General features: G+C 51.8%; 1 protein-coding gene across 1 annotated transcript in view; it reads right to left on the minus strand.

Annotated features, from left to right (window-relative positions):
• PHLPP1 (PH domain and leucine rich repeat protein phosphatase 1) overlaps nt 1-3,496 on the minus strand; it is a gene marked incomplete at its 5' end in the record, with an annotated part of 136,779 nt that extends 133,283 nt beyond the window's left edge. The window contains 3 exon segments of the mRNA XM_058803147.1: nt 2,040-3,401; nt 3,404-3,448; nt 3,451-3,496. Of these exon segments, the coding sequence (XP_058659130.1) occupies nt 2,040-3,401; nt 3,404-3,448; nt 3,451-3,496 (1,453 nt within the window).
• Between the last annotated feature and the right edge of the window lie 5,656 nt (nt 3,497-9,152).

Consider the following 9,152-nt stretch of genomic DNA (forward strand, 5'->3'; position numbering starts at 1 on the left):
GGATTTCAAAAAACGCTCCACTTTTGAAGTACAGAGGCATACTTGTTAGCATATGAACTTGCGTAAGAAATTTGCATTAATTTAATCCTATGTATGCTCACAGAAATATCCTTCTATCCAGTAGTTTTGTACAAGGAAGTCTAAAATGTACGAGCTACATTAGCAGTCAAGTTGAGACACTGAAATAAAACAAAGCTGGAACATCCTCATTTAGCATGTATAATTAATCATTTAATGCATTAAAACTACATGCAAACAGGCTTAACTGTGTGTAAGACTTCGCTGTGTTTCCTGATTGTGTTTTCTTTAGAACACATCCTGTTAGAAAAGGAGGCACACAGCTGTCCCAATTTAAAACACGTGTGTGCATCCCCATTTAATGGTGGGGTGGGACTGGAAATAAAGGAAGTAACATCCCTCCCAGTATCACCTGCTGACTTCCATCCTCAAGAGCAGGCAAAGAAACACAAAAGACCACAATCATGATCTGAAAAAAAAGTATTTTAAGCTGCTTTCTAACTCCAATGCAGCTAACCTATTTCTGTCAATTCCTTTAACAAATGCTACTTTTGCACTCGTTATGCCACGGTCATTGTACAATCGGAAAAATCTGAAGAAAAGCTGAATTGACCACTTTCCACCACTCCCACATTCTCTTCTGAATAAAAAAGGGCACTTATCCAGCATACTGTGCTCCTTCCCACCCCACCATTACCGACTCCGTTTGACATTCAGGGGAATTCACTCGAGAAAAGAAGCTCTGTATTTTTCAAAGTTAAAGCACTGAATTCTCACGGTTCATTGAAGGACCATTCTGCTCAGCCAACCCAGCAAGGGGATGGATGGCATGTGCTACTTTGCTAGCATGACCTCATCTTGGGATATCACATTTACCTGTTTCACGGGAAAACTGACAAGGTGTCTGAATGCACACTTGGACATTAAACAATGTCTTCGTTTTGAAGAGATGTACAGGATAGTTAAAACCCAAGAAGTTCCGAGATCACAGTAAGTCTTTACACAAACCAACTCAACTGACACACAAGGTATTTTTAAACCTCCCTAAAACTGCAGAAGGTTGCATAATTACAACGTGGGAGCTAACTTTTCCACCCAACACTCTCCAAATTCTGTACTGTATGCTGTAACAGCAAAGCTGCATTACAAAGCTTCTCCCTTTCCATTATAAAGGTTTTGACCGCCCTGCTTCCAAAGACCATGACCTGCGCTTCCTTACTTCTCTCGCTTGCTGCCCTCAGTCTCTCAGTGAACTCCCACCACTCTAACGGGAAAAACTGATGCCAATAACGTAGAAAGCCAATCGCAGGATCTTGTTTGCAGGCATGCACCGCTCTCAGCTCAGGCAGCCACCGTACTGGGGTAACCTATTTCAGGAGCAAGAACTGCGGGCATTGCCCCTTTGGGAGCGAGCCGGCCGTGCCCTCGGCTCCGCCATGGGGCGTGCTCGGTGTTCCCCGGAGCGAGCACACAGCTCCACTAAACCGTGAGCCAGCTGCCGGCATCCCGCAAACATGTGGAACGAACCTTCGACCTCTCGTGCCCGGCAGCGGCACCGATGCAATTCCTCGTCACTAGGGAAAGCAGTAGTAGATTAAGGCTGATTTAACCTCGAACGCTCAGTGCCGCTGCTGGGAACGGGAAAACAACACAGGCGCGACCTCCATTACCGAGGCGCTGAAAGAAGGGGAGGCAGCCCCGGGCACAGCGCCGGAGCAGCCTGAGCGCCGCTGACACCGCGGCTTCTCCCGGTAGCCGGCTCGGGGAGCGCTTCCCGCCGCCGCCGGGGACCTCCCGGCACGGCCCCTCCCAGGCGCGGCGCGGAGACACCCGCGGGCCGCCTTCCCCGTGACAGGGGACGGCCCCGGGCCACCTTCCCCGTGACAGGGGACGGCCCGGCGGAGGAGCAGCGCCCAGCCGCCCGCACGCCCTCCGCTCACCCCGGCACCCGTCGCGCCATCAGCCGGGGCAGTGGGTGCGGCTCCCCCCCTTCCCCACGGTCGCCCCCCAGCCCCGCTCACCGGCGTAGAAGCGGATGAGGCAGCCGGTCTCCGAGTCCATGCCCTCCTCCTGCACTCGCCACAGGTCCCGGAAGCCCAGCTGGGAGAGGTAGTCGTTCTGGATCTGCAGCGGCTTCTCGTGGGCCTCCAGCCGCCGGCTGGTCTCCCCGTGCAGCTGTACATACAGGGCGGGCGGCCCCGCTGGCTGCTCCCGCCCGCCGGCCGCGCCCGCCGGCACCCCCACCGCCCGCCCTGGGGGCAGCTCCCCCGGGCAGGGGGGGCCCCGGCCCGGCCCCGCACCTGCTTCTTCCACCCCGTCGGGGGGCGCCGGCTCCACCTCCAGCTCGTCCGAAGAGGACGAACCACCGCCGCCGCCGCTGCTGTAGGGGTCCAGCCGGTCAGAGACGCTCTCGGCGCTGGGGCTGAAGCTCTCGGTGTCGGAGCCGGCCGGCCCCAGCTCCCCCAGCAGGGAGGGGCAAGAAAGCGGCGGCCCGGCAAGGTACAGTTCGGCCGGCGGTGCCCCGGGGCTCAAGTCGGAGGGCGCCGGGCTCGGCCGGCCGCCGGCCAAGTCGCTCTCCTCGGCGCCGCTGCACAGCGGCAGGCGGTCGGGCCGCGCCGCTTCCCCGCAGCCTCCTCCGGACAGCCCGCTCCGCATCCCCCGCCGGCTCCTGGGCTTCTCGTCCGCCTGCGGCCGCAGGCCCTCGGCCGCGGGCTCGGGCGGCGCCTCGGCGGGGCCCGCCGGCGGCTCGGGCGGGGGTTGCGGCGGCGGCGCGCCCGCCTTGCCCAGCACTCGCACCACGCTGCTGCCGCCCCGGTGGCCGAGCTGCTGCAGCCGGGCGGCCACCTCGGCCGCCGTGGTCTCCAGGGTGCAGAGCACCGGGCGCAGGTAGCAGTTCATGTGCCGCTCGTAGACATGGACGCAGCCCCGCTGCAGGTCCCGCCGCACCCAGTCCCGCTCCGGGGGCTGCAGGGGCTGCAGCTGCCGGGGCGGCTTCAGCAGCAGCAGCGCCTTCCTGTCCAAGCTGCGGGTGCCCAGCGAGGGGGCCGGGGCGCCTCCGGCAGAGGGGGAGGCGGCGGAGAGGTTCCTCTTCAACCTCCCCCGCCGCAGGAGCAGGGAGTTAGCGCTGCCGGCCCCGCCGGGGGCCGCCGGAGTCCCGCTGGCCGCCAGTGCCGCGGGAGGAGCGAAGCCGCCGGCTCCCCCTCGCCTCCGCCGCGGGCCGCCGGCTGCTTTGCCGTCCAGCTGCCCGCCGCCGCCCGACGGCTCCGCGCCGCTCTCCGCCTGACGACTCCTGCCCGGGGAGCCGCTCTCCGGCTCTCCCCGCCCGCTTCCCGCCGCCGGGGCTTCTGCCGCTCGCTGCTGCGCGGGCTCCATCGCCGCCGGGCCGGGGATGCCGCCGCCGCCCTGCTGGGAGCGCCGCTCGGCGAGGCGCGGGGGGGCCGAGCGGAGCGCGGCGCCGCGTCCCGGGGGTGGGGGGCGATTACGTAGCAGCCGCGGGAAGCATTCCGCCGGTGCCTGGCTCAGTCCCGCTGCCCGGCTGTCGCCAGCGCCATTAGGGAGGTAGGCAGGCGGGCGAGGAGTGAGCGATCCCGCCGCCGTCCGCCGCTCCCCGCGCGCGCGCGGCTCATGAATATTAACCAGCCCACGGGGAGCGAGGGAGGCTCGCGAGGGTGACGCCACCGCTCGCGCGGCGGGGCGGGGCCTCGCCGATAAACACAGCGTGACTCCCAGCCGGCCCGGCCGCTGCGCGGGGGCCGCTGGGAGCTGTAGTCCCGCGGCGGTCGCAAGTCCCGGCAGTCCCGCGGCTTCCCGGGGGCCGCGCAGGCTCCGGGCGGGAGCGCGGGCGGGAGGCCGCGGCTCACCGGCGGTATCGGCGCTCCCTCACGGCGCGGGGCTGAATCCGTGTTAAAATTATTCCAGGACTTTGTCCCGCGCTCCGTGTTCCTTGGGTCTGGTCGGCGGCTCTGGCAGGTCCAGTGAGCGCGCTCGCCCCGCTCTGCCCAGCCCGGCGCGTTCTCGCCGTTGGCTGCCTCGGCGCAGAGCCCGAGCGCTGAGCCCAGGCAGTCTTCCCCTCTGAAAAGGGAGATGGTTTTTCCAGATCCAAGATGGAGAGAGACATGGAAATGTGGGTGGAAGCATGTATCTTTATATGCACGCACGTACCGTAAGAAGGGCTGCTTTGTGAGTAGGCACAGAGAAGGAAGGTTTCAGTGCCATTAGTCTGTCATTGTATTTCAGGGACTAAACTTACCTCAGATGCCTACTTGTAGAAGGTCGCTGAGAAGTAGCCATTAATTAGAAACATATTTTAGAAAAAACATGTCCCATGATTTAAAACAAATCACTGAAAAGGAAAATCAGACACATTCAGTTAGCAGTGTAAACATGTGAGGTTTTATACTGCAGGTATACCATACTGTGGAATTCTGAGAAATCTCTTATGCTCATGGACATGTTTTAGCTGAGTAATGCCGGCTGGATGGGGCTATAACTGCCTGAGATCTCTCCTCTTTAATACATTTTGTAAAATCACAGCGAAGCATCTTGCCAGATACTCATGAAAAACGCAATAGACTGCAATAAATTTGGAGTTCTGGGCAATTGACCAGTTATGTCAATATCAGGGGAGATAAATCATCACTAAGCATCCTGAGATAAACTCTTAGCGAAACATTATTTTTAGCTGATCGGTCTTTTAGTGCACATGTGTAATATATGAACCCCAAAATAAACCAGAACCGTAAGAAAATTAAGGTTTCCCTCTCCTAATAAAACATTTCTCTACGCTTCCACATTAATGTGTTCATACTACCGAGAAGCAGATTAAACAGGGCACAGCAAAGAACTTACAATGGAATCATGTAGCTGCCTTTTAAAAGTTTTTTTAACAACAAAGCTGATGTTTACTGTGTGTGAAAACCACCCACTTTCTGAACAGAACAATCTAAAAATTAACTGTTCTGATTGGGAAGTTCATGCAGAGCTGTATCTAGAGCTGCAATCACCAGCAGGAGCTTCTTTGGAATTCAAGAGCACAAACTGACAGAAGATGACGGCAGCACTTGGCCATTAAAGACTTAAACTGGTGCCCAAAACCTCCTCTGGCAGTGGCAACACTCAGCAGAAGTCAGAACTGAATAGATGAGCTCTGGTTCTGGCTGTTTGACGTATTCTGATTTATTTCTACTGCTTTGCACCACCCTTTTGCCACCTACTTCACAGTGGTTACAGCAGGTCCCCCTGATTTAAATGTGTGAGAGAAATGTTCTACATGCAAAAACACACACACACAAGACATACACACTCAGAAGGAAACAGCAAGCTCTAGGGACATTATTGTTAATGATGATACTTGAAATGTTTCTAGCAAAGAGTTTCCAGCCCTTCTCTTCTTTAGTGGGAGTGGCAAGAAGTAAGATCTACCTTTCTCAACTGTTGAAATATCTGAATGCTCATCCACACAGGAAAAGTCCAGAACACAGAACGAAAGAGACGTCTCCTGGGGCTTCCAGTTTTCTCCCTTATGGCTGAAGATGTCACATCCTACATGTTAGTGAGGTCCCCCTAACACAGCAGATATACAAGCTGAGCATCAGTTTGAACTGAGCTCAGCTGATTTGTCCTCTGCCCTAACTGGAAGACTGTCCAAGGGCCACCCTGTCCTCCCTGTTGGGACATTCCTCTCAATTTTCAGCCTGAATTTTACACTTGGGTAGTCTATGCACACTTGCTCACATGCCAGCATTGCATTGCCCTTTGACTCAAATAGCTGTGGGTTTGGGGTTTTTTTTGCTCCAGAGCCTTTACCCCAAGGTGCTTAGGAGCAGCAACAATATTCCCTGGCAGGCTTTGTTTTCTCTCTTGGGTAGACTTAAACACAGTCTTGTTGTGTCCTCTGAGGAGATAAATCCCACGGTGTAGGAACACGCTATTAAGGTCATTTGGTCAGCCTTGGGCCAGATCCTCCCTGGGGTGGATGGTACGGCCACAGCTCTGGATTTTCCCCGCGAGCCCACACGGGGCAGCCGCCGTCTGCGATAGAGCTCGGAGAAGTGGCCGGGGACTGAGCTGACCCCGCTCTCCCTCCTGCCAGCAGCCCTACTCATGAGTGGCTTTATGCAATTAAAGCACAAAGTAGCTGTTCTAAAGTCCAGAGGGAGTGGGGAAGTTGTTGGGTTTATCTCTGCCCCATGACGTTTGTTCAGGAGCAGAGGGCTGCTGTGAGGCTCCTGGCATCCTATGAGCCCTGAGCTGAGCTGTGAGAAGAAAAGAGAGCATGGGGTTGATTTTCATACTTTGCTCAACATGAAGGAGACAGTTTCTGTAGTGGCCTAGCACCTCCAAATGTTAGCAGTACCCAGCCTGATTATTTTTGCATTGTGCAGGGAAATGTGCTTGAAATCTCTAAGTATATGCATATTTAAATTGAATTCTCCAGCTTATGAGAAAGCTCTGCTATTTTCCATTTCCTGGTATCTCATATATACTCTTAAACTCTACTGAAATTGTGAATTTTGATAGGGATTAACTGGTGTTGTCAGACATGGGAATGGAGTTTGTGAAATTGATGTCTGACAGGAGGAAGTGGAAGGGTGAAATACACATTCCCTTTTCTGAAGTTGGATTGATGGCAGCTGTTTGGGAGACAGGTAAAATGAAACAGGGTGGTTTGCAATCTGCAGTTTTCTGACCAGACTCAGGCAATCTTGAGGAGGAGTTTTCTGAGTACAGGAGTTGGCAACAAAAAATGAGCGAATAAAAAGTAATTTATCCGAGATTACTATAAATTACTCCAAACCAAAACTTTTTATACTGAATGAACAAATTATACACTCTCACACATAAGTGCAAGAAAATGCCAGAAGGTCTTGAAACCACAAGAAGACTTTTGAGGACAGTTTTGTGTCCAGAGTTACCAGACCTTATCTGAAATCCTCACAGAGGCTGGAGCTGTTGTGATCTTCACTGTCTACGTTTGTGCTGCTGCTACAGCAGGAGGCATCAGGCTGCACACACAGCCGTGGAGCTGACTGAGGAACTGCAGTGGTGCTTGGAGTGTGTTAATTCCTGCTCAGCCTCTTCTGAAATCTGCCTCCCCCCGTTCTCACAGATTCCTTTAAAGCCCTCAGGGATACACTGTGCTGTTATTAGATGTTTCTGCAAGGGAAGGGACAGATTATGGGCATCAGCTGATGTCTGTGGTTTTCCTTACTCTTTCATTATGAATGTAGAAGAAAGGACCAGGTCCAGCTTTGATTCATATTGCCGCTGGTTCTGTTCCTTTCTCTTCTTTGTTAGGATTATACCCCTTCATTTCTGGTAACATCTTGGTTTAGCTATAGTTAATAATTATAGTGATAGACAATTCAATGATGGCTTATTTGTTCTGTCTAATTTTTCAGAAATGTCTGCTGCAGTGGGATAGTAAACAGTTTTTGTAGGCTCAGTTTTACCATGAACTGTACTCAAAGGGATTGGTTTTAGTTATATCAAATACACAGTGAATACCCAGTTTCAGTTTTGTTTTCAAAGATATCACTGCAAAATAATATGCTATCATTAAATAGAAATTGCTTAATCCCCAGTCCTTGACTACAGAAAAATTGACTGACAAGTCAGTTCTGGATCAGAAGCTGAGTGCTGAGAAATGCTAGTGTGGGAAAGATTATATTTATACTTTCTCTGCTATAAGTCATCTTCAGTGATGCTGCTAAATGTTCATTTGTGTTTCAAAAAGGTATGAATCACTTTAGTGATTCCAGTTAACGTATGAAGGTGGAGAGGGAGCTTAGAAAGAAAGAATTTAATGTCCTTCAACCCTGCAGAGTGTTAGGGAGCTTACTCAGCTCTCTTCTTTAGTAGTCTGTTTTTGTAGTAAGGGAGAATTTTTCTACAGATGACAAAGCAAGAGACTTACTTCAATGTCAAAATGCTGAAACAAAAGACATTTGCCACTGTATGTGTAATTCAGAGACCAGGAGATGGATGAGCAAAGGGTCCATTTCAAATTAAACAATGTAGTAAGAATAAACTTCTTTCTAAAGAGAAATTGAATATTGTCATATGGAAACTGTTCTCAAAATAATATTTTATCAGTAGGGATTAATGGCATTTTTCAAAATGCTAGGTATGCACCTGTAGCCCTCATTCATATTTGCAATTGCCACAGCTATAGGAACCAATTGGATATACAGATAACAAGGAACTGAAATTTTATGCTGATTGCTGCTCCAGCTGTGAACTTGAGCACAGTAGTGTGTGTATGTTCCATGCAGTTGTGCTCATCTTGGCATGTAGGGCCTTCAGGGTAGTAAGGCATTTAAGGTGGTGCTAATTCAGGGAAATGTTTACTTTTAAAAGTGTTCTTATATTGAGGATATGATTAAGAACTATTCTTGAACAGGGAGTTTCCATTATTCAATGTCTGAAATATAATTTAGAGGCTGTAAGTGATCTTACAGTTGCCTTTTTGTTTAAACATTCAGTAACACTGGATTCTTATGACCCAGGAAGTTATTTGTACCTACAACTCCCTAAATAGTTTTCAGCAAGGTTTGATCTGTGTTTCTGATTCCAAAACCACTTCCATACAAGTAATATCAACACTACTACACGTTCTTCAGCAGTGCACTTGAAAGCACGTCAGAAACGAGAGCAAGTGTAAATATTTTCATAACACAGAGAGCGGAGAAAAGAGGCAAGGACCTTCTTGGCTGTACATTAGACTCCTCTAAAGGTGATAGGCACAAATCAGGTCCTCATGTTCTGAAAGTGAAGTGCCAGGCTTTGAAACTTTCTTCTTGGTAAGGTGGAGTCCTGTCCCAGCTCTCTCTGGGCAGAGGGGCTGGAGGTAGGTGCAGAATCCAGCTGTGTTGTTGTTCAAGTGATGGTGATTCTCACTTGCAGTACTTGGCCACTTGAATTTCAGTTTCTTGTAGAGGTAACCTGTACTGCTTTCAGCAAGGCAGGGTTTTCCTAAGCCAGCAGCAGCAGTGTGGTGTGGAGATCCTTTGATTACACAAATGTTTCCCGTTGTGACATGCACAGGCTGGGCTCTGTTAGCATTGCAGTTAAGCAGTCGTGAGGTGCAGCCTCCTTAGCAAATGTTGGAATCTCTTCTGCAGCACAAACCTCTT

Source organism: Ammospiza caudacuta, chromosome 1 (genome assembly GCF_027887145.1).
Source record: "Ammospiza caudacuta isolate bAmmCau1 chromosome 1, bAmmCau1.pri, whole genome shotgun sequence".
In the NCBI taxonomy this organism is placed as follows: domain Eukaryota; kingdom Metazoa; phylum Chordata; class Aves; order Passeriformes; family Passerellidae; genus Ammospiza; species Ammospiza caudacuta.